Raw genomic sequence first — 23,793 nt, 5'->3', positions numbered from 1 at the left:
AAGTGTACACTGTGACGATGACCTCAGGTCTGCTGTGGGAGCACAGTGCTTTCTTGGAAGACACTGTCCCCTCTGGACCGATGACCCCAGCTCACCCGCCACGTATTTTATAGCCAAGCGAGGACGCTAAGTGACATCAACGTGGTAACCCGCCGCGCGACTGCCGACCACTACTGAACATGACAACAAAACTTCCTTGGCTCCTCTGACTGTACCGAGCACGCCACCATCTCGGCTCAAGTGGAACTTGCGTGGTCCCAACTGGATTGATGACCTCAAAACTGTGACGGCAGGTGGCTAGTACACTAGTCCGTTGTCGCTGATTCACTGGTCCGCACATACACGGAGTGAGCCGAGATTTCCTCAATGCTGCGCCGACTTTGACCGCCACACTCCGGCAAAGTTGAAAGGCTCATTCCTCGGCCTCCGGTGGTTCAAAGCCAAGAAGTTTTGAAGCCATCTCGCATCTTAAGCAGGCCCGGCTTTTGCCCAACTCCGATGGGGGGGGGTAAAGGTACCAGCTGCAGGCACCGCGTTTCATGTGCCGGGAAAACGTTGCCAGTTCGTGGACGCACCTGATGATTGCCTACTACCACTTGCATGAGTTCGCAGCGTGTGACACTCAAACAGTCACCTTATGTCTGCCTTGACAATGAAACCGTCAGGCAGACCTGCCAGCCTGTGCGCATGTGTGCCTGCCTTTGTACCATAAGAGGACTCCGCCACGGGACCATGCAGTGGGGGCGCTGATGCGAAGGCTTCCAGTTTGTGACAGTTGAGACCGAGAACAAGGGTATCACTTCAATTCTTGTATGCCTAACTATTACAGTCGTGTACCTGGATTCCCTATGTTGTCTTCTTTCGGGCCTTGAACGTCCGCAGCGGATCCGACTTGCGACCACTAACTTTCTTGGTCTTTCCTTTGTAGAACTTGGACCGACGATTCTTCTGGTCAGCTTTCTTGAACGGGACGAAGCCGATCTGGTCAGCCGTGAGCGCCTTTTTGCCCTCCTTGGGAAGAAGATACTCGGGGACGTGCTTGGCTCGCAGGTGAGACTGCGTACGCGCCGCTCGAAGCTCGCCGTCGTGACGCAAATGGTTCAGGTCGGCCGGGTTTTCCTCGAAATGTCGCTTTAGCCGCTCGCTCTTGAGCAGCTCTTGCCTGAGCTCCCTTGTCCTTGCTTCTCTGATGCTGTTCTTGGTGACGGCGCGCAGCGCATCGTTCATTCTGTACCGGAAGTTCTCCACTTGCTTCATATCAAACACGTACGGTTTGACTTCCTTGCCTTGTTTTTGCTGCTGGCGGAGGACCTTGGCGAGGACCTTCTCGTCATTCTCTGCAGACTCGATCGAGGTCGGTTTGTGTTTCCGAAATTCATCCTTGGGGACGACAAAGGACAGAGCCATGCCCCGTTGGCCGGCGCGAGCCGTGCGACCAATCCTGTGTGTGTATGACTTGGACGATGTTGGGAAGTCAAAATTGATGACTGCAGAGACGTGCTTGAAGTCAATCCCACGAGACACACCGTACTCCTTGTCTCGTTTTGACGATTTCCGCTTCTTCTTGGCTGGCGCATCTCCCTTCTCGCTCTTATTTTCTTGGCCAGTTTGTTCTGATGGTTGATCTTCATCTCCGAGTACCTCGTTTTCATCCGAGCACAGTATTATGTCGTATATCTGAGGGCCGTCAGTGATGATCTCAAGTCATACAGTGTCCAATCAGATCGATAAAGTACTTACATTCTTGTTGAACTGCTCGACTACATGAAGTCTCGAATTGACAGGCAGTTCTGGGTTCAGAATAGCACTTCGGATGCCAAATTGCTCAAAGTAAAGGCGGAGTCGCCAACAGCGGTCAACATCTGCAACAAAGATGATACCTATTGAAGGAGGTGATTAGCATCGCGCCATAAAGACTAGTTTCGGGGAGGAGCTCCCAGTCTGGAAAATGCGCATGACTTACATTTGCCCTTCATGAGCTGCAGTTTGAAAATCACGTAAGCCAAAAGAAACTTCTCGGCTTCACCGCACTTGACATAGAATTGGGAGACACCCTCCCCTTCTGCGTCTGGCTCCTGGAGGTCGAGAACCGTTGGGTCCCGACAGAACAAGCCCTTGACCGTCTCCACATCAGTGGTGAGGGTGGCGGACATAAGGATGGTCTGTAGCCCCTTTGGTACAGACCGAGCCACATTCTGAAGATCTTCGTCGTAGCCATATGAAAGCACCAGATCAGCCTCGTCCAAGACCAGATGTGTGAGCTTGTCAACGGAAAGCGACCCATTGCTGATGTTTTGCCATGCTCTTGCCGGGGTAGAAATAACGATGTCCGGGGCGCTCGACAGTATGGATCGCTGGACAGCTTCGGAGACCTGTTCCGTCAGCTTGACGGCTTGGATATCCTTGGCACAGAAGCTTGAGAATTGTTCGACGTTCCGCAAGACCTGGTCGGCAAGCTCGCGGGTGGGGACGAGTATCAGGGCGGCAGTGAAAGCTGTCGGATCAGACTGTTTCTGGTTAGCCAATGGATCAGGGAGCGTGGAGCAGATCGAACAGTGCGATAAGCGACGGCGGAGCGAAACGAAACAAAACACGACGCACCTGCTTGCGCTTCAGAACACCATGGAGGACGGGTAGAAGGTAGGCGGCCGTCTTCCCGGAGCCAGTCTTGGCCTTGGCGAGAACATCCTGGCCGTTCAGGGCCAGAGGAATGACTTTGGACTGAACAAGAGTAGGGGTCTGGTATTTCTGACTGGCAATGGCTTGTAGCAGGCGCGCGTCGAGGGCGAGATCAGAGAAGGCAGGGCCAGGGCCTGCGGTGGTTTCCCCAGAGGTGGCAGGCTTGTCAGGGTCAGAGTCCGGGGCAGTCCGGGGCATCGACTTGGGTTCGTTGTTTTCGTCCAGTTTCCGCTTCATCTTGGCAGGCGAGGTAGAACGTCTCAGGTATCGGGGTCGCAAATAGAATCACGGATGGGATGTTGATCGCTGGTCGACTTTGGGCAGACTGCTGTGAGGGACCGAGAAAAGTTTCTGATGCCTGCCGCGAACAAGAACCTACCACCGATAAGATAAGACAGACGGACGACTGACAGTTCCAAGTACTCCGTACCTGCCCAGGGGTCCCACTAGGTGTTAGGACGGGTACAAAGGCACGTACCACAGCAAACTGACCTGCATGCAGAAGGACGGAGCACCTAAGTGAGTAGGTACCTAGGTACCTATCACAACGACGGACGACCAGCAGCTCTTTCGTCGCTGGGCACTGACCCCGATGTTGCAATTGCGAGACCGAAACCGCCCGACGGGAACATGTCACAGCGAGCATGTGCCCTTTGACGGGCCAGAACAGCCGGCGTCTTGCAGCTCGATTCTTCTGCTGCCCCCCGAGGAACTCAGCTCGTCTGGGAACACAGTCACATCCAGTGGGTGTCAATTCGCTCAACCGAACATGCCCCAGAAGTATAATCCATTCTCCATACTCCATACTCCATACTCCATATTCGATACTCCATTCTCCATACTCCGTGCTCCACCGCTGCCCTCCTCGGTCTGTTTCCACCATCTCAAGTGCCGGAATTACTCGCTTGTTGGTTGATCAGCTTGGCGGCTATGCCAGAGCGAGCAATCACGACGCAGAGCAAGGGCACTGTGCGCAACTCGCCAGCTGGCTGACTAGACGCCAAGTCGGCCTGGACAATGCGACGGTTGGCATGCTCCGCAGGTGCTTGAAAGCTTATTGGAAATAGAACGCCGCAGTCGCCTCCCGCGCGCGCATGGCTGCGCGTCCCTGCACATGCCCAGAAGACTTGTCAAGCCTTGGCACGTCGGACGCTTGTACGGGCAAGCTGTGTCAAAAGACAGCATCAGTCATTTTGAAACTCGACCAAGCCCAATGGCGAGGAAAGCGACACCGCGACACACCAAACCACAGCGTTGCTCCCAATTTTGACAACAAACTGTGGCTCGCCAAATCGGTCCAATACCGTCGATCCATTCATGCCGTGCCGGACCCTCCCATTCGTGGTTATGTCGCCTCCGGAAATGCCATGGAGATATATGGTTCACGCCACGGAGCCAACGCCGCTAATCCCCACCCAGCTGCCCCAGTATGACTTCTTCGACCCCTTGTGTCTTGTATTATATTCTATTGCGTCGGACTCTTTCACGTCAGAAGTACTGCCTTGATGTCGATGTGTAAGCTCGGGTTCTGCGGGCGATCAGCCTATAGCCCCGAAGCCCTGATAGGGAAAAAAGAAGAAGAAAGAAGGAAAGAATATAAATAAAATTTAAAAAGTTTAAAATATTTTTTTTTATTAATTAAAATTATAATATAATATTTATTTAGCCATACTAAGCTGTACTTAACTGGAGAACACACCTCCGCCAGAGGCCCACCCCGGCTCCGACACAGACCACGCTTGTTACTCCGTACGTGCCCCCACGTCCTCCAACTCTCCAACCCTCCCCAAAGTTGATGAGGATGAGCCGAAGGCCTACCAACACAATCCCTGCCGTCCTGACCTTGGCCGATGATCTACTCCACGCTCCCCGGCCTTGGACCCTGGGTTCCCGTTCCCGACTACCCACTATTGCGTCCGGGGCAGGGCCTCTGCAAAAGTATCCGGCCACATCTCCAATTCTAGCCCCTGAGCGCCTTAGGCGCTCAAATAGCCACACCACTTTACATTTTCGAATTATATGGCATTTACACTGGGAAAAAAAACGCTTAGCGGTTTATTCTCTTTCCACTACTATTATATAGCTTAATTCAGCAATTAGGTATATTCTTATATACCCGTATAATTACTTTTAGGTTAATAATCTACTAGCCTTTTTTAGTAAGCTGTTATAAGTTGCTAATAGACTAATACCCATACTATTTTATATATAACTTAACTATATTAGTATAATAGATATTCTTAATAGGGTTAGTTTTAGGGTAGTAGTGAGAGTTTAGTATGGCTTTTATACCTTTTTCTCTTTAAAAGTTTTAAATTGTAACTACTAAGTATATACTATTACTATTCTCCTATATAATAAAGCTATATAATTTATAGTATTTTTTAATATTCTTATAAATATATTTATATATATATTTATATATATTAATGTTAATTTTATTATTATTATTTATATATACCTTATATTAGTAAAGTAATAACTTATAGCCCCTTAGTTTTATTACTACTATATAATATAAAGTAGTTTAGTCCTATAATTGTTTTTTATAAAAGATTTAAAAGTTTTTTTGCTTTTAGGTTGTTACTAGCTTTGGGGCCATTAGGGGAAAAGTATAATAATATTACTTATAAACCTTTTTTAAAAACTTTTAAAGGGCTTATTCCTTTATAATTTATATAGTCTTTTTATATATAGGCTTTTTTTTTAGCCTTCTTTTAGCTTTCTATTAAAAAAAGAAGTACTATTAATTAGTATTATAGGTTTAATTTTACTAAAAGGGGTTTGCTTAATAACTAAATTTAATTTTATATATAATATATTTTTTGCAATTTTATTAAATATTTTTATTATTATTTAGCTTTTTTTTTTTAAAATAACTATACTAATTAAATAGGCCTATTTTTTATTAAAATATTATCTTATAGGCCTTAATTTAAAGCCCTATATTAAAAATAATACCCTACTATAATTAGTAAGTAACCTTATATATTTTATTAAGGTTCATTTTATTAAAGTTTTTAAAAAAAAAGTTAATTTATTTGGTATAATTAAATATAAATTTTATAAAATATAATTATAATTAGGCAAATTAAGGGTTGTTAAAAAGTTAATAAGTATTTAAATTATTATAATAATTAAGGTTAAAGTTAGGCTATTATAGTAATTAAAGGGCTTTACTATTAAAATAATATTAAATAATAATATTTCTTTAAGTCCTTAAAATACTAAAATACTTAAAGACTTATAATTTAGTAACTTAGTTAATATTTTATTTAAAGAGGCTAAAGTGCTTAAGGAATTAGCATATATTTTGTACCTTGGCGCATTTAGGTATATTATGCTTAATTAGACCTTCTTTTAATGCCATAATAATAACATTTTAGTAAGTTAGATGGGTATTATTTAATAGAGCGTTTAATTTTAAGTAGATTGATAATAAGAAATGATGCTATATGTAATGTTGTTGTTGAGGAAAGTGAGATTGAAGTTTGGTTGTTTTAGTAAGGAACGCGGTAAATTGGAGTTGTGGCCGGATACTTTTGCAGCCCGCCTGCGGGGGCGCTCGTTTCATGACCCATCTGTTTCCTTTTTCTGTCAGTGCTTGCCAGGCTGCCAGGTCTGTCCCACCTCAGTGCGCCCGACGAATTGGGTGAGGGGACACCTTGCTGGTCTGGCAAAGGTAGCACCGTTTCACACAAGGGGAGGCTGCCCATGAGACCGACCTGGTCTCAACGAGTCAGCCGGGTCTCACCCGTATGTCGCCCCTTCGTCGCGTCTCAATTATCTACTACCTGTCAAACACGTCTTCTAGAACTTTGTCTAGACTACTCCTTGAATTAGCAGGTCTCAGAAGGGGCACAAAAAAAATCAATCAAACGTGCGCCGGTTGCCGGCGGCTGGCGCTGCGATAACCAGATTCCTGCGCTTTCTCACAACGCATAACATCCGCCGAAAATGCTCCGGGCCGTGTGGGCTCTTTTCCAAACTGGCCCGTCTCTTTGAGTCTCCGTGTGTATCTTCACAAGCCTGAACAAGCTCTTAGCCGAGCCTCGCTGCAGGAGCGGGTCTTCGATTTAGGAACGGCCGAGCCCTCGTAGCTTAGATGGAATCGGGACAAGCGTGGGCCAAGGCCTGGCAAGGCAGCCCAAAGTGATTCAAGCAAATAACAAGCACCGACACACCCTACGCTCCCAGCTTGGCCGTCTCGAAGGGCGACATTCCGACCGCCGAGCCCACATGCTGTGTAGGAATAGGACGCGGTGCAGCCGGCAGTCCGCACCTCTCATATTGCAGATCCTGCCTTGGCGGCTGTGTGGACCAACAAGCATTCTCAGCACGCCTGGCACGCGCTGGCGTCTTGTCGATGGGATGTTTCCGGTTGAACGCCAAGGCGACTTGGCGGGACGTGAAAGTCTTGGTGGCTGGGTCGCAGTGGCGACGACGAGCTGTATGCTGAGCTCGCTGGCTCGTTATCGCCAGCGGGAATCGCTCTGATGGGACGTCACGTGCGAGTTTCAAAGGGACCCTGAGCTGAAACTCAGCTCCTCGGTCACCCATGGAGACTACCGCAGGGCTCCACCTGCCTGGGTCACCCATCTCAGAAGTCGAAACTTCCCAACTCCTGTACGCCCGCCTCCTAGTCATACCGCGTTGCTTCACTTGTGCTTGAGGCATTTTATTCTCTCGGCACGCCGAAGCCCTGCTCTCGACAACACACGGCCTTCCTTCCCTGGCCCTCGTCGACCAAGGATGCCAGCTTTTATTGAAACCCGATCACCTACTCCTGTCAGAAGACCCCGGCTCTGGTCGAGGCGAGAGCTGCTCCGGGATAGGTGTAGCCGTCCGAAGAGCTCTGAGCTCTCTGGTCCCCCGACTTGCCTGGTGGTGATGGATAGGGAAAGGTACCGGTCTATCATGTACCAGCCGTCCAGGGTGGTAGCCAGACACACCCTCGCGTACCAAGTTACTCCTCGGGAATTTCAAAAATACTGGAGAGTTATTTTTGTCAAGCTACATGTTGCCCAGAATTTTCCCCCGACGCACGTTCCCAGAAGTGCCTCGTCTGCCGTACTGACGGCGAATCTCCTACCCACACCCGACCAGTGTCGAGGGTGTCGGCGGCACGTGAATCGAGGCGAATCCTTGCTTGGATCTCCTGTGTTGTAGTTGCCCCAAAGATCAGCGTCAGGTCCGGAACCGAGCTAGGTTTGAGGCTATAGAAATTCTCCCTGGGTAGATTACAAGACAACTTCACGTCCGCAGCATATAAGAAAATCTTCCACCCGCCGTCCCATCTCTAGGAACACTCTTACTCTCACTCTCATCCCCTTGCCGCCTTCTCCTTCCTCTCTCCCTCTCCTCCTGTTGTCTTTTTGCTTCTCTCTACAGCTGGCCTGTAATTTTTCGGGCATATGGCTCCCAACTTTAAGAAGGTCATGGCTTTCGGAAAGAACCGTACCCCTCATGCTCCCCAGCCTCTGAGGCAGGAGGACCACGATGATCTGGAGGCGGGTAACTTCATTTCGGAGACCCAGAACATGTACTCCAACCTGGATGTCGGTGCCCCCAAGGGTGGTGGTGCTCAGTATATGGATGAGTACAGAGCGTAAGTCGCCAAGCCCGTCGCCTTGAAATCTAACCACGTCCTGACCATGGGAACAGTCTTGTCCGGTATATCGACACCTACAGGGACCCCAACGCCGAGGTTGAGATCGAGGAGGACCCAGTTGAGAAGAAGAAGCCATGGTGGAAGGGAGGCGGCGCTGCTGCGGGCAAGAAGCAGAGCGACTTCGTCACTCCCACAGACTGGCTCAACACCGAGCTTCGGGACGGCCTCAACACTATGGAGGTTGAGAGGAGACGCAAGAGCTCCGGCTGGAACGAATTGACCACAGAGAAGGAGAACATGATCCTCAAGTTCATTGGCTTCTTCCGTGGCCCCATTCTCTACGTAAGAGCTGCACTGCACCTAATAATTATACAGTATTGCAATATTTTGCTAATTCTGCCAATAGGTCATGGAAGCTGCGGCTATTCTCGCTCTCGGTCTTCAGGACTGGATTGACGCTGGTGTCATCATTGGTATCTTGCTGCTCAACGCTATCGTCGGTTGGTACCAGGAGAAGCAGGCCGCCGACGTCGTGGCCAGCTTGAAGGGAGACATCGCTATGAAAGCACGTGTTGTTCGCAATGGCCAGGAACAAGAGATCCGGGCCCGAGAACTTGTACCGGGTGATATTGTGAGCTACCTCGATCATTCTCGGAACATCGAGTCATCGTTGACAAAAAACAAATAGGTCGTCATTGAAGAAGGCACTGTTGTACCAGCAGACACCAGGCTCATCTGCGACTATGAGCAGGGTGCGGAGGGCTTCCAACAGTACAAGGTATGGTGCCTCTTTTTCAAATTGATCTGCAAGGACAAAATTACTAACTACTAGCAGACCGAGCTTCAGGCCCAGGACGTCGGTTCCCCACGCCAGGAGAAGTTCGAAGAAGGCGAGGGCGAGGACGGAACACCTCACATTGGACACCCCATCGTTGCCATCGACCAGTCTGCCATCACTGGCGAGTCTCTCGCGGTTGACAAATACATGACCGATGTCGTCTTCTACACCACTGGATGCAAGCGAGGCAAGGCCTACGGTGTCGTTACCTGTGGTGCTCAGGCTTCTTTCGTCGGCAAGACCGCTTCCCTCGTCCAGGGTGCTCAGGACCAGGGTCACTTCAAGGCCATCATGAACTCCATCGGAACTGCGCTCCTGGTCCTCGTCGTTCTCTTCATGCTAGCCGCCTGGATCGGAGGTTTCTACCGCAACCTGAACATCGTCGGCGACGCCGAGGACTCGACCAACCTGCTCCACTACGTTCTGATTCTCCTCATCATTGGTGTTCCAGTCGGTCTGCCCGTCGTCACAACCACCACTTTGGCTGTCGGTGCTGCCTACCTCGCTCAGGAGAAGGCCATTGTTCAGAAGCTTACTGCTATCGAGTCTCTCGCCGGTGTCGACATCCTCTGTTCTGACAAGACCGGAACCCTGACTGCCAATCAGCTCTCAGTCCGTGAGCCGTTCCTCATGGAGGGAGTCGACGTCAACTGGATGATGGCTGTCGCTGCCCTTGCTTCCAGCCACAACATCAAGGCTCTCGACCCTATTGACAAGATCACCATCCTCACGCTGAAGAGATACCCCAAGGCTAAGGACATGATCTCTGAGGGATGGACGACGGAGAAGTTCATGCCCTTCGACCCCGTGTCCAAGCGTATCACCGCCATCTGCACCTACCAGGGCGTCCGCTACGAGTGCTGCAAGGGAGCCCCCAACGCCGTGCTCGCCATCAGCAACTGCTCTCCCGAGCAAAAGACGCTGTTCAAGGAGAAGGCCACCGAATTCGCCCGCCGTGGCTTCCGTTCCCTGGCTGTTGCCGTCCGCGAGGCCGACGGCCCGTGGCAGATGCTGGGCATGCTGTCCCTGTTCGACCCCCCTCGTTCTGATACCGCCCAGACCATCGCCGACGCCCAGACCCTAGGTCTCCAGGTCAAGATGCTCACGGGTGACGCTATCGCTATCGCAAAGGAGACCTGCCGTATGCTTGCCCTTGGAACCAAGGTGTACAACTCAGACAAGCTGCTCCACTCCGATCTTGCCGGCAACTCCATCTACGATCTTTGTGAGCGGGCCGACGGCTTCGCTGAGGTCTTCCCCGAGCACAAGTACAAGGTGGTCGAGATGCTGCAACAGCGTGGCCATCTGACTGCCATGACTGGTGATGGTGTTAACGATGCTCCTTCTCTGAAGAAGTCTGACTGTGGTATCGCCGTTGAAGGTGCCACAGAGGCTGCTCAGGCTGCCGCCGACATCGTCTTCCTCGCCCCTGGTCTGTCTACTATTGTCTCGGCTATCAAGATCTCCCGCCAGATTTTCCAGCGCATGAAGGCATACATCCAGTACCGTATCGCCCTTTGCTTGCACTTGGAGCTGTACCTTGTTACCTCCATGATCGCTATCAACGAGACCGTCCGAGTCGACTTGATCGTGTTCCTCGCCCTGTTCGCTGATCTTGCTACCATTGCCGTCGCCTACGATAATGCCCACTTTGAGCGCCGCCCCGTCGAGTGGCAGCTACCCAAGATCTGGATCATTTCTATTGTGCTCGGTACCCTCCTCGCAGCTGGCACATGGATCCTGCGCGGCACGCTCTGGCTGCCCAACGGTGGTGTCATTCAGAACTACGGCTCGGTCCAGGGCATCCTCTTCCTCGAGATCTCGCTCACTGAGAACTGGCTCATCTTCGTCACCCGTGGCTTCGAGACATACCCGTCCTTCCAGCTGGTGGCTGCCATCTTCGGAGTCGACATCCTGGCCACTCTGTTCGCAGCATTCGGCTGGTTCACGGGCGGCGAGAGCAACACCATCCCGCCCGTCCCGGCGATCGCCTCAGACCCCAACGGCAGGACGGACATTGTCACCATCGTTGTGGTGTGGTGCTTCTCCATCGCCGTGACCATCGTCATCGCCATCGTGTACTACGTCATGACCGGCATGGAGACCCTCAACAACCTTGGCCGCAAGAAGAGGAGCGCGTCCGACACGATGATGGAGAACATCCTCACCCACCTCTCCAAGGTTGCCATCGAGCACGAGAAGGACGACACTGGCGCCAACAGGTTCTACCTGGCGCAGAAGCAGATCAAGGAGGAGGACGAATGAGTATAGACTTGCATTGTATGATCAATCGGCTGGCGTCCAGGGGGGTTACTTGTTATTACCGGGCCCGGGGAAAAGGAGATACCATACGAGACTGTCACTATCAAGGGTTAAACATACACATAAGGTGTCTTGGGGAAAAGGAGGCACTCTAATTATTCCCTTACACCGTCAGTCCGTCTAAGGTGTTTTGATATTAAAGACTCGCACCATTTTATAGATGGCGAAATGATAAATTCTCTATGTCTAAGAACCACTCCTGATCACCAAAATGTGCATTGCATGTTTAAGCACTCTGGCTACTGTAGTGTGGTGCCTACTCGAGTTTTCGAGGCCTTGTCTCATGGTGCAAAAGTCGAGCATGCACCGCAGCAAAGACACCAGTCCGACTCGCTCCGCCTGGCCTGGAACAAGAGAGCATGCCCACTAGAAAGCACCGACAAGTCACTTGTGTCCGTTGTTGCACATGAGCGTGCCACTGTTGATTTTTGCACCCGCTCGTAGTTGTGCGCCCTCATTGAGCACGGGTTTAAATGACTCGAATACAGCTGATGCCGAAGCAATGCAGCACGAAGGCATCAAGACCCTCACCGCCCATGCACAACATACCGCCTAGGCCTGAGCCTATCTATATTGTAGGACTGGGGCGTGCGACTGGGGCGTGCATGCCACCATGCATTTGTGTTCTTGACGAGGGGGTTGCGCAAAAACTAAGCAGCACAACTAACTGCCAGCATGCCAAGATCGACAGGCCATCAGAGGGTCGGCGTCATTGTCGGCGTCGGCCTTCGGGCCAAAGGCGGGATCAATTATGGCATTGACGCGAGAAGAATCTTTCTCTTTTCGTCCGCTGCTACGTCTCCTCCCTAGAGCAAACCCCGATATTGAACAATTGCCGCCACGGCGGCGGTCGACGGCACGGGTCCGACGGCACGGGCAATTGTCGCACCACAAGCACGCTGAGGCATTAAGCCAACGCATATGGCTACTTCCTTGTCCGTGTGCCAAGGCCTAGCGAGGAGAAACCGGAAACAGGTGATTCTTTGAGAGATAAGAGAGAGACCCATGCATGGCTGTGACATGTCTCTGGACACAGGCGCAGAAACGTGTTGCTCGGCCCAGGAGGGCTTCCCTTAAAGGCATGAACTAAATAGGCTCTGGAGTATTGTGTCAGCCTACTGGGTATTTTCGGGCCCAGACCCGTGGGGCTCCCTCGAAGCCGGGCGGCCGGGGTGGCGGAGACCTGATGTCTCAAAAGGTTACAGGAAATTACAGGTCCTTCCTGCCGGGTTTGAGCTGGCTTGATCTGCTGTAGAGCCAGCCCAGCCTCTGGTATTTCCAACAGCCAGAGGGTTGGTGTCTGGTGAGTAATGTTTGCCTCAGTACAAAGACTGTATAACGCTTGTGCGAGGCCATATATCCGATCTGGACAGCCACTCAGCGTGGGGACCTTGCAACACAGAGCGCGGCTGAGTGCCGAGGTAGCTGATCGGGGCTAGCCGCAAGCCGGGGGCGCCGTCGTTGTGCTTAGACGGCAGCACGGAGTACTGTAGGATCGACCCAGGAACGAGGCATGCTAGTTCCCGCCGATGGAGAATGGAAGAATCTGGCCTCAATCCACCATCCGCACCTCACGATGCGATCCATTCTCCCTGTCTCCTTGATGGATGGAGACGGTGAGTGATGCCGTGGGCGCTGGCGACCAGACGAGGCAGACAGACTGGTGAACACTTCGACGTTGCTCACCTTCACTTGTGGCTGCGCGGCTCCCAACCAGGTATCACATAGCATGCTGTGGCACATGACATGATGGACTGCCGCAAGCGAGACTGCGAGTGAGTGAGTGATGTTGCCATGGTGAGACGGGGGGCACGAGGCCGAGTAAACAAGGGCATTGTTCCATTGTTCCTTGATTGTCGAGGCTATGACGGACTGCAGCCTGCAGAGTCCCCACTTACCCACTCACCTGCAGGAAGCGGGACTTGGGCGCGGGCTTTGGTGGGTCCTGCAGGATACAATGACCAACGTACTTTTCTCTTCCTCCAGGAAGGAGTCAGGATCAGGATTGCCCGTCAGAGTGGATACTGGGAGTGGCCACTGCGGTACGGAGTACCTACCATAGCACACGTATCGGTATGTGGGTGTTCATGACGGCACAACAGCCCAGCCAGCCAGCCAGCCCAGGTCTTCGGAACCCAAGTCTAGGAACCCACGTCGGAGACGCGGGTGTGATGACCTCTCCCAGCCTTCAAATGTAACTGAACACCGTCCTCGTCCAATTGACTCTAGGTCCGTGGGAGAAAAGGTCATCAACAACCTTATTATCTGAAACTTATTAAGTGCTGGTTAGCCCTACACGGCCATCCTATCACTGAGGTTTTGTTGAACCTGAAGGGGCTGGTTTGGGCTGCGGGACTAGTCTACATGGCACACGCTTCCAGTGCACGCGGGCAGGTACCTAAGTACCCACCTAGGTAGGCACCTACTATGTACCTAGGTAGGCACTGGGGTATCTAACTACAATGTCTTGCTGGAAGGCATCCTGATAGAAGGCATCCTACCAGAGGGTCATCCAGTAGAGGATATCCTATTATTGCCTGGGTATAAGCTGCCCCATAGGAAGCTGTCCACACGAGCTTAGGAGGCTGTCTCTCGGCGGGAGTGAGACAGGCGCTGCTGAGTGCTGAGGTGCAGGGTTACTATGTAGTATGGCTGGTCAGCTGGTAAATCACGGCTGGACCTCCCGATTTAGCAACCGCCAACAGCCCGACCAATCTGGGGCAGTTGCCCCGCAACCGCCTTGCTGTTGATCGACACCCAGGCTTACATCGCGCGGCCGCCCAATCAGAACCGCTGCCCGCAACCATCGCGCCTACCTGCAACCCAACAAGTAAGTGCGACTCGGGCCTCAAAACCACATATCTACGATTTCCTGACGGGAACTGGCAAGAGACGAGTCTTCTCTCACCTCACCCTTCCTTCCTCCCGTCCCCCTTCGCATCGGCTGCATTTCCCCCCCTCGCCCCAGCTGCCCCAGCTGCCCCGTCCCCTCTGGGTTTGCCATGGCTGGATGAGCATCGTCCCGACATACTATTTCGTCCACAGCAACTGTTACGGCCGTGTTTTGCAAACAGGAATATCTGAGATCTCATTTCCCTAGAAAGAACCGTCTTGCTCAAGAGCCGTAATTTGGATTCGGAACCAGGCAATTGCCCTGCCGTGCCCTTCCCTGTCATTTATCTCTCCACCAAGCTGCCGCAAACCTGCAGAATACCAGCCACCGCTTTTCGCTCCTACTCCGCCCGCCCACAGGTCCGTACATATCACCCCCCCGAATCGGCTCCCCTAGCCCACAATCGCCAACACACTTGGACACGACAGCACTTCGACATCGTGATTTTTTTTGTTCCTTTCAGCGTATGATTCGAGGGGATGGATACTGAGAACGAGCAAATGGCATCGTCGGATCCTGTGAGTCGTGACCGGGTCGCCCCACTAGCGTCGCGCATCACCCTGTTGACCTATCAACAAAACTAACAACCACAGGTACAACCCCTGCGCCTATCCAAGAGCCCTTCTCCTCCAAAGATGTCGAGCGCAATCCCACGTCCTCTTTCTGAGATTTCTCCTTCTGAGAAGCGAAGGAACTCTCCTAGTTGGAAGGAGGCCACTAAGGTGAGTCCATACATACTATGCACTCTCACGCGCGCCCCACCGGCTTGAGCGCACATATCCACTGACACACCGCCTCAGAAGACAGCCTTGAACACCGACTCATCACCATTCCAGAGCTCCCCGATGGACGGAAAGGCCTCGCCTCGCCTGTTCTGGCAGAGTAGGAACAATGAGAACAGCGCTTATGGCTCAGGCTCGCCCTCACCAACCCGCCGATCCTCCATCGAGCGCCTACAGAAGGCCTCACGCGTCAAGAACAGCAACATCCTCGCCCTCGAGCAGAAGCAAGAGTACGATCCCACGAGGGTCCCTCAGGTTGAGCGGCCCCTGTCAAAAGTCCAAGGCAACGCCTTTGGCGGCACTGGCATCAGCGGATACCGCGACAACACGGCGTTTGCCCACAGCAGATCGGACAGCCAGAGCAGAATTCCCCAATACAGTCCGACAAAATCACCACCTCCACTAGCCTCGCCGCCGTCTCTGACGCGGAGCTCTCCTCCCAATGGCCCAAGGCCAGCTAGCAGGGACCAGGCGTCCCCGACAAAGTCGTCGCTCGCACCCAGCCGGTTCAAGAACAGCTTCGACATCGACAATGAGCTCAACTCTTCCGGCTCGTCATACGAAGACCGCCAGCTACCATCTGGGATGGCCCTCCATCGTCATGCCAAGAGCGTCACATTTGACGCTGCACCCCCTCAGGTGAATGAGTATGAGATGGCAACTCCAGACATATCATCCATTGCTTCGAGTTCTCGAGAAGGAAGCATCGACTCGGAAGATGATGATGACGACGATGAGGAAGAGCACTACTTCATGGGCGCTGACGACCATGACGACAGCTTTGACGCAACTCTCGAGGACACCGTGAAGACGCCAGTTGTTCTCCCAGACGACTGGCGCCAGGACAACCACATGGACGAAGCTCTCGAGGGGAGTCCCATGCTTGATGGCTCCCACAACTTTCCTGAGATTCCTCAGCATGAGCGCACAGATTCACGCAACTCCAATGGTGACCACAGGCCTTTGCCGCCTCTGCCACCTCCTTCAGGCATCTTCAGTGAGAGGAGGAACTCCAACTCATCCGCAGGCCTTTCCGCCACTGCTGAGAGAATGCTGGGGTCCTCGCGTACCTTGCCGTCCCCCCCGCCTGCTTCTTCCTTCTCAAAGTCTGACATCCAAAACATCGGCAATGGCAAGATGACGCTTGAAGAGCGACTCAAGCTCATGATGCTGTCAGATGATGGCAAATCAGCCGCTGAGCAACAGCGTGAGCGAAGGATGAGACGCGCTGGAACCCGTGACCGCGCGGACAGCCAGACTCCAGAGGCCGAGCTTCACGATCCCTTGGTCGCGGCTGAGGAGGACGACACCCTCCCGGAGCTCTCAGGGCTGGGCGACTACGAGCTACCTGAAAAGATTTCGCGTGAATCCATCATGCGTCGGGTGGATGGTAATAAGGCGTCAGAGCGGGAATCTGACTACAACTTCTCCTCTCCTCCACCAAGCTCCCCTGAGCGCCCGCCTCCTCTGGACCCCGATGTCCCTATCCCCAGCACAGAAGGCCCAGCAGAGGACGAGGATCATCACGACGATTATATGAAGCACGAGGACGAGCAAGACGATGACATGTCAATCACAGACTACTATCAACGCTCAGAGTCTGGGGTCGAAGATATCGATGATGAAGAGGGCAAGGATGATGTCGACAAGGCGTACGACTCTGCTAGCAACTACTCTGGCCCTGAGTTGCCACCCACTCCCCAAGAGGAGAAATCAGAAGAAGAGCCACTGACAACACCTCGTGCCGCTTCTCCTACCCAGCAAGACTCGTCAATCGATACAATCACGGAGAAGGACCTCCCGGACCTCCCGGACCTCCCAGACCTTCCGGACCTTCCCACCAACGAGAAGCACAACCCATTTACTGACGATCTGCAATCGTTCATGCTCCCAAAGCCCGATGAGCTTGAGATGCCTCAAGAGACTGAGGTTTCCGGCTTGCGGAGCCCGTTCAGACCCAAACTCACTCTGTCCAAGCCTGAGTACGACGGTTCCGGTTGGGGTGAGCCTGATGAGGACGATGAGGAGCCTAAGACGCCAGACTCTGTCATTCATCGCCCCTTGCCGTCCTATGACGAGGAGGAGGAGCTAGAGGAGGAACGACACTCTCCCGAGATCCCCGAGACCGTGGCCACCATCAAGTCCGCCACTGGATCGAGACTCAAGACTCGTCCCTCCGCCACGCCCGCTGATATGGCGGCCATGAGGGAGCAGAGACGCCAAGTTAGCTGCGAGGTGCCTACCATGCCCCAAATCCCCGACCGCCATCGCAGCCTTGCCCCAGACGTAACGGGTGATGAGTTCATGCAGCGCCACCCCAGCTTCAAGAGTCGGAGTCTTACCCTCGACCTCGACCTTGGTCTCAGTCTCGACCAGGACTTTGAGCGAGTAATCGAGGCACAAAAGGTTGCATTTCAACAAGTTTCCCCTCATCAGCTTTCGACCCTCCCCAGTCGAAAGATGTCTAGACAAGCGTCTAGCACCAGACCCATAACGCAAAATGCTAACATCGCTTCACGCAAACAGCGCGGCTACCTCATGCGACAGAACACAAAGGTTGTCACTGCGAGTGACAAAGACAACGAAGACTTGCGGCCCCCAACTCGCTCTGCTGGCAACTCTCCAGTGAAGCAGACACGCCCGCAATCATGGACAGTCGAGCCGTGGAATGGCCAGATTAGGAAGAAGAGCCTCCGCAAGAGACATACCAGCAATGGGCCGGTCCCTCCTCTGCCTGGGCAGGAAAGCAACGCAGCCCCGATGAGCACGGTGGTAGAAGAAGACGCAAGTACGGATATCTCGGCCGAAGAGGCCGGTGAGCGAGGCAGAGTGTTTGTAAAGGTCATGGGTGTCAAGGATCTTGATTTGCCCATGCCCAAGAGTAAGCGAGCCGCCATCCGCCCAACAACAGAGCCATTGATGCTGACAATCCCAGACGAGCGCACTTGGTTCAGCCTGACCCTCGACAACGGTGTACACTGTGTTACGACCGCATGGCTTGAACTGGCGAGAAACGCACCAATTGGCCAGGAGTTCGAGCTGGTCGTTCCAAACGATCTCGAATTCCAGCTCACCCTGAATGTGAAGCTGGAAAGGCCCCCGCCTCAGCGAATGGCCCAATCTCCTGCCTCGCCGCGCAAGACCAAGACATCAACCTTCTCCCGCGTCTTTGCGTCACCAAAGAAGCGCAAGGAGATGGAACTTCGGCAGAAGGAGGAGGACGAACGACTGGCTCGACAACAGCGAGAGGCAAATGCCAGGAAGACGGCCGCCAACCCCACCGCCTGGGACCTTCTCTCACCTCTGGCCGCTGAGGATGGAAGCTTTGCCCGTGCCTATGTCTGTCTCAAGGAGCACGAGGCACGATGCTTCGGCCGCCCTTATGTCGTTGATGTTGCATGTTTCAACGAGTGGGCCACAGAGGAAGCAGGATTCGCTTCGAGCGTGAAGAGCAAGCGAGGTAGTACCTCTGTTGTTCGCAAGGCCCCGTACAAGATCGGAAAGCTCGAGCTCCAGCTCCTCTTTGTTCCGAGGCCGAAGGGTGCTACCGACGACGATATGCCCAAGAGCATGAACTCTTGCATCCGCGAGATGAAGGCTGCCGAGGAACGCCGATCCCGCAACTGGGAGGGACATCTGAGCCAACAGGGCGGAGATTGTCCTGTAAGTTCGCCCCTTGTGCCTTCTATGCGAATTGCTGCTGACCTAGACCCTAGTACTGGCGTCGTCGCTACTTCAAGCTTGTCGGTACCAAGTTGACTGCGTACCATGAGGCCACGCGGCAGCCACGTGCTACCATCAACCTGGCAAATGCCAAGCGACTCATCGATGACCGCAGGGCGCTGACTGAGAAGGAGACCACCGGCAAGAACGGCAAGCGTCGCCGGTCAGCCTTTGCCGAGGAGGAAGAGGCTTACATGTTTGTGGAAGAGGGCTTCCGAGTCCGATTCAACAACGGCGAGATAATCGACTTCTACGCCGACAGCCCCGAGGACAAGGAAGGCTGGCTGAAGGTCTTGTCGGATGTCATTGGCCGCGACAACTTCGGTAATGACGAGGACGGCCTCGCCAATGGTTCCCGCGCCAAGGGCAAGTGGTGTGATCTCGTCCTTAAGCGGGAGGATACACTACGCCGCCGAGCTGAGAGTCGACGGCCCAGCCATGGCCGAACCAAGAGCAGCCTGGTGTAAGGGTGAGCTGGCTTCGCCAACGACCAAAAATTGAAGAAGAAAAAGACGTGACGAGTTACGAAGCGAGCTGATGCGTTTCATGACACGACCGACCCAACAGCGCGCAGACGTCTGGAAGAGTCTTGTGCCTTCATTTCTGAGGTTCATTTTCACTTTGTCACGCTTCATTGGCCTGGAAGTTTTAATATGCGCTTTGTACTTATTTTTGGCATGCATACCGGTGCCACTGGTGCTGTTGACCCTCGAGATACAATCATGAGGTGCCAGCGTTGGGAACACTCAGCGTCTACCAGCCCGAGGAGACGCGTGGTATGAGAGAGAGAGAGAGAGAGAAGCGATTTGCTAGGTGCAGGAGGAAACGGCGAAGGTTAGGAAAGGCAAAGGGATACTGGCCGAGTGAAGGAACACTTGCGTTTGGAGTTGGTTTTGTGTTTTGTGATTGATGGCTGGAATCGTATTCCGGCAACATTTCCACCATGGGTGGGAGTATATTTTCTGTTCTGCCCCGTATATTTCTCGTCACGACCCATGTGGTAGCGGTGGCCTTCAATGTACGATATTCGAGCAACATTCAAGTGAGCGAGACAGCATCGCTCCAGCCAAGACCAAGAGAGCGACAATACAACGATCACTCACTGTATGTGTGTATGTTTACTCCCTCTCCTGGGCACGCAATCATGCCGGTGGCGCAAGGTCCCTTGTCTTGATAGATGCGAAACGCCCTCACTCATGTGTCCTCATGTTGCTGCCTGTCGTCGATTCCACTCGACACACTCGTCCAGCTTCACGCCGCTGCCACCGAAGCAGTCCAGCGCACTGCCGATGGTCAAATCCACGGTACCACCACTCAGGCTGGCCACATTATCCAGGTCCTGGAGGTTCCGGCCGCCGCCAGCGTAGGTAACGGGGATGGTACACCACTGGGACAGCTTCGTGATGAGTTGCTCATCGACGCCACGCTGGAGACCCTCGTTGTCGGCGGCGTGGATGAGGAACTCGGAGCAGTAGGGCTCCAGCTGCCGTATGGACTCTGTAGAAGGAGGTGAAGTGAGCATGTATTATCAGGCGGGTATTGCGCACACGAGCCTCACTCATGCATGCACACACACACACACCAGGCTTACCTTTGTTCACTTCCATATCGGTGATGGTCTGCCACTTGTCCATGGCGACGAACCACCTGGGCTCGGGGTCCCTGTCGGCCTGCTGGCGCCGGCAGCTCAGGTCTATGACCAGCTTCTCCTTGTCGCCGCCCAGGGCGCCGAGGACGGCGTCGAGGCGGGGCTGGCTGAACCTGCCGCCTGGGAAGAGGAAGGACGTGATGATGACCTACTAAGCAATTTGCCACGAGTTACACATGTGTCGGTAGTTTGAGTACAAGATATTTATTTACACATGCCATCCATACCTTGTCAGCGCCGGCGGCGATCCAGCCGGCGGCGTTTGTGTCGTTGATGCCGCCTCCGACCTGTAACCCCCCCGGCCAGGCCGCCAGAGCCTCTCGGGCGGCCTCTGTGTTGCCGGGCCCCAGCATGATCACGTGGGCACCCCGGAGGTCATTGTCACGGTAGAGGGCGGCGAAGTGGGCGGGCGGGTGAGGCGAGACGAAGTTGGTCTTGAGGGAGCTCGGGGTCTTCTCATCGAGGGTGCCGCCCACGATCTGCTTGACCTGGCCTGAGTGCAGGTCTATGCAGGGGCGGAATATTGTCATTTTTGGTCTTGGGGGTCCCGTGGGGGGGAGGGGGCGGTGACGGAGAGTTTTTTTTCTATTATGGGTAATGTGAGTGAAGTGAGGCTCTTGACTCTCTCTATGGCCGTGATGAGACTTCATTCGGTATGAGACTTCAGTTGAGTACCAGGCGCTAGGTCACTCGGTTGCACCCACTGGAAGGGCTGTGGGGCAGCTGTTGCGGCTCTCTCTGGACCACCTAACGGCCGCTAAGATTTTGCACGGGTCAGAAATTTCAGGCGCGCCAGCGGCTACCATGCATGAACAAGGCCCAATTTACCCAAGTGCATGTGTGTGACCCATCAAAAATCTCGTTCGGGAATAACTTGACAAAACTCCCTCTCATATCGGCCACCACCACCACATTTTCAAACATCCACAAAACTCACCGGGGCTCATCAATTGAGAGGTACATCTTGGCCGCGGTCAAGGTACATCCCATCAGATACTCACTCATCCCCTGCGAATTCAGAAACAGGCACATCACGGCCGCATCTGGTCAGGCCGAGGCCGGGTCAAGCCCAGAACAGAAGAGAACAGAACAGAACAGGACAGAGCAAAATCATGGCACCCGGTACGGTGGTCTTGGGCAAGAGGAAGCGAAGGGCGCCGGCCGGCAAGGCCGCAGATGCCGACGCCAAGGCAGAAGAGGCAGCGGCCATGGAGGAAGCCCAGGCCATCTTCAGGAAGCACTTTGAGGCCCAGTTCGCGCCCTTGGAGGGGTCCGATGACGACAAGGCGGGCAAGCCGGCAGCCAAGGGCCGGAGGAAGGGGCCTGCCGGCAAGGGGGCCGACGGCGACAGGGACGATGCGGCCGGGGTGGAGGACATGAGGTCCGAAACCTCTGACTCTGGGGCAGAGGACGACAGCGACGGCGACGGCGACGGCGACAGCGACAGCGACAGCGACAGCCAGGATGAGTGGGACGGCCTCTCTGCGGAGGATGACGGCGATGACGGCGACAGCGAAGGTGAGTGGGTGGTGGTGGTGGTGACCGAGGGCTGCGGCCCGGCCACTGAAACAAGCACTTTCTTCTTTACCCTCTTCGTCACCCTTCTGTTACGGTAGGACTGACACGTGCGGGCCACAGACGGCGAGGGCGAGGGCGATGACGACAGCAGCGAGGGAGATGAAACAGGTTCAGGGCCCGAAACGAGGGAAACAAACAGCCACCAGATCGAGGTGGTCGACTACTCCAAGCCAACCCCGTCGCTCTCTACGCTCACGCCCCAGACCGCCCTCATGACCAAGCGCGAGATGCGCGCCTACCTGTCATCACGGCCACCAGAGAGCGCCGTTTCACCCGCGGCGGCGGCGGGGTCCAGTGGCAAGGCCCGCTCGAAACAGCAGCAGCAGCAGCAGCAGGGCGACGGCGGCGAGGACCCGCAGAACGAGGACTCGAGGTCGCTGCTCAAGAACGACCTGGAGCTGCAGAGGCTCATCTCGGAATCCCACATCCTGTCGGCCACGAACCCCTTCAACGCGGCCACGTCAGGCGCCACGGCGCCCAGCAAGGCCTTCTCCGAGGGCCGCACGCGCGCCCTGACGACGGACCTGCGGCTGCAGAGGCTCGGGTCCAGCGGGAGCATCTTCAACAGCCAGAAGAAGATGCCCATGAACGTGCGCAAGGGCATCCTGGGGGCCAAGGCCGCGCGGGAGGAGAAGCGGCGGCGCGAGGCCAAGGAGAACGGCATCATCCTCGAGAGGGAGAGGCCCGACGAGGCCAAGGGCAAGGGCAAGGGCACGGGCAAGAAGGCAGGGGGGAGGAGGCAGGGCAGGGGCTCGGACCTGCCCGTCGACATGCCCGGCATGGGCAGGATGAAGGGCGGCGAGCTGCGCTTGAGTAAGCGCGACGTCAGGGCGGTGGAGATGGAGGGCAAGAGGATGGGCGACCAGCGCGGCAAGGGCAAGCACCGCAGGCGGAGGTGAATGAATGAATGAATGTGTGAATGAATGTGGGTGAGCGAAAGAGGCTGGTTGACTCCTGCGTCCCAAGAGGACAAGTATTTTTTTGGTTTAATTTTCCCACTTTGTTAATACGGTTACTAAGGACCCTTCCCTATCAAGGTCCTCTTTTCCCTATTATGGATGTGTGGCTACGAACACGGTGGACGCGGCCACGGCCTCCGAAACAACAACCTCAAACAAGCTTACTTACATATACAAGACCCTATACCTCACCGAAGGCAGACGGGAGCCCAGCCGGGCGGCAGGAGGAGCAAGAGGATCAGAGATCTGCGCCTGGAAGCGGCCGGCGTCCCCAAGCAAACCCCCACTGATTTGAGTTAATGTTAATCTTCTCAGTCAAGCTTCTCCAGCTCGCCTTGCACCCAGCGAGGCCCGCCCGGCCGCCCGCCCGGCCGCCCAGGGCCGCCGCCGCAGCAGCATCTTTGGATCCTGCTCGCCTCGGTGCTGCGTCCTGCTGGGGCACACACCATCATCCCGTCCTGTTTCCTGCCCCAAGTAATCGAGGGGGGGGGAGGGGGGCGGAGCGGGGCCGGCGGCGGGTAGGCAAGCCTCTCACATCACCCACCACCACCGACCGCCCTACTAACATAGTAAGTACACCGTACATAAGAAGAGTCTGACGTGCATGACACACGTACGCACTTTGTGTTGCCATTTTGGGAAACCCTCGTGGCCAAAGGTCTTAACCGATAGGTCCCTCTCCTCTCCTCTCCTTTGGGGTCCGTATTTTTAGGTTCGGCACTTTTGAGCCCAGGATGGGATCTAGAGCGGCTTACTGTTG

At 54.1% G+C, this 23,793-nt stretch overlaps 5 protein-coding genes across 5 annotated transcripts; 3 read left to right on the top strand and 2 right to left on the bottom strand.

Moving 5' to 3' along the window:
* Window positions 1-157: 157 nt before the first annotated feature.
* On the bottom strand, window positions 158-2,994 carry KVR01_008502 (ATP-dependent DNA/RNA helicase). The gene is made up of 4 exons (XM_044786358.1): window positions 2,602-2,994; window positions 1,964-2,507; window positions 1,741-1,880; window positions 158-1,677 (listed from the first exon to the last, which is right to left on the bottom strand). Exons 1-4 carry the CDS (start codon window positions 2,914-2,916, stop codon window positions 847-849), a joined length of 1,830 nt encoding a protein of 609 aa, XP_044642269.1. The 5' UTR covers window positions 2,917-2,994; the 3' UTR covers window positions 158-846.
* A 4,284-nt stretch (window positions 2,995-7,278) lies between these two features.
* On the top strand, window positions 7,279-12,779 carry KVR01_008742 (uncharacterized protein). Its single transcript, XM_044789394.1, has 5 exons — window positions 7,279-8,287; window positions 8,344-8,632; window positions 8,697-8,921; window positions 8,979-9,068; window positions 9,126-12,779. Exons 1-5 carry the CDS (start codon window positions 8,094-8,096, stop codon window positions 11,391-11,393), a joined length of 3,066 nt encoding a protein of 1,021 aa, XP_044642509.1. The 5' UTR covers window positions 7,279-8,093; the 3' UTR covers window positions 11,394-12,779.
* Window positions 12,780-14,822: 2,043 nt separating this feature from the next.
* Window positions 14,823-19,315, top strand: KVR01_008639 (uncharacterized protein; the record flags this gene model as incomplete). Its single annotated transcript, XM_044786702.1, has 6 exons — window positions 14,823-14,861; window positions 14,937-15,065; window positions 15,144-17,531; window positions 17,652-18,006; window positions 18,061-18,788; window positions 18,842-19,315. The coding sequence occupies 6 exons, from the start codon at window positions 14,823-14,825 to the stop codon at window positions 19,313-19,315; spliced, it is 4,113 nt and encodes a 1,370-aa protein (XP_044642406.1).
* A 737-nt stretch (window positions 19,316-20,052) lies between these two features.
* Window positions 20,053-21,026, bottom strand: KVR01_008577 (1-(5-phosphoribosyl)-5- ((5-phosphoribosylamino)methylideneamino)imidazole-4-carboxamide isomerase HIS6; the record flags this gene model as incomplete). The annotated part of the gene is made up of 3 exons (XM_044786193.1): window positions 20,053-20,345; window positions 20,440-20,644; window positions 20,724-21,026. 3 exons carry the CDS (start codon window positions 21,024-21,026, stop codon window positions 20,053-20,055), a joined length of 801 nt encoding a protein of 266 aa, XP_044642344.1.
* A 358-nt stretch (window positions 21,027-21,384) lies between these two features.
* KVR01_008775 (uncharacterized protein) lies at window positions 21,385-23,672 on the top strand. The gene is made up of 2 exons (XM_044787137.1): window positions 21,385-22,014; window positions 22,135-23,672. The coding sequence occupies exons 1-2, from the start codon at window positions 21,609-21,611 to the stop codon at window positions 22,971-22,973; spliced, it is 1,245 nt and encodes a 414-aa protein (XP_044642542.1). The 5' UTR covers window positions 21,385-21,608; the 3' UTR covers window positions 22,974-23,672.
* The last annotated feature ends 121 nt before the right edge of the window (window positions 23,673-23,793 follow it).

Source organism: Diaporthe batatas, assembly GCF_019321695.1.
Source record: "Diaporthe batatas strain CRI 302-4 chromosome Unknown Contig00010, whole genome shotgun sequence".
Classification (NCBI taxonomy): domain Eukaryota; kingdom Fungi; phylum Ascomycota; class Sordariomycetes; order Diaporthales; family Diaporthaceae; genus Diaporthe; species Diaporthe batatas.
Note: the sequence above shows the minus strand (reverse complement) of the source record. Positions and strands in the feature narration are given on the sequence as shown.

Bases quoted from the DNA above. Each gene is read 5' to 3' on its own strand.
- KVR01_008502 (XM_044786358.1), bottom strand. From the start codon at position 2,916: ATGAAGCGGAAACTGGACGAAAACAACGAACCCAAGTCGATGCCCCGG. The intron at 2,508-2,601 runs GTGCGTCGTGTT...AACCAGAAACAG, and splicing joins GTGTTCTGAAGCGCAAGCAG to TCTGATCCGACAGCTTTCAC. The intron at 1,881-1,963 runs GTAAGTCATGCG...CTCCTTCAATAG, and splicing joins GCAGCTCATGAAGGGCAAAT to GTATCATCTTTGTTGCAGAT.
- KVR01_008742 (XM_044789394.1), top strand. From the start codon at position 8,094: ATGGCTCCCAACTTTAAGAAGGTCATGGCTTTCGGAAAGAACCGTACC. The intron at 8,633-8,696 runs GTAAGAGCTGCA...TTCTGCCAATAG, and splicing joins TCCGTGGCCCCATTCTCTAC to GTCATGGAAGCTGCGGCTAT. The intron at 9,069-9,125 runs GTATGGTGCCTC...AACTACTAGCAG, and splicing joins AGGGCTTCCAACAGTACAAG to ACCGAGCTTCAGGCCCAGGA.
- KVR01_008775 (XM_044787137.1), top strand. From the start codon at position 21,609: ATGGCACCCGGTACGGTGGTCTTGGGCAAGAGGAAGCGAAGGGCGCCG. The intron at 22,015-22,134 runs GTGAGTGGGTGG...TGCGGGCCACAG, and splicing joins CGATGACGGCGACAGCGAAG to ACGGCGAGGGCGAGGGCGAT.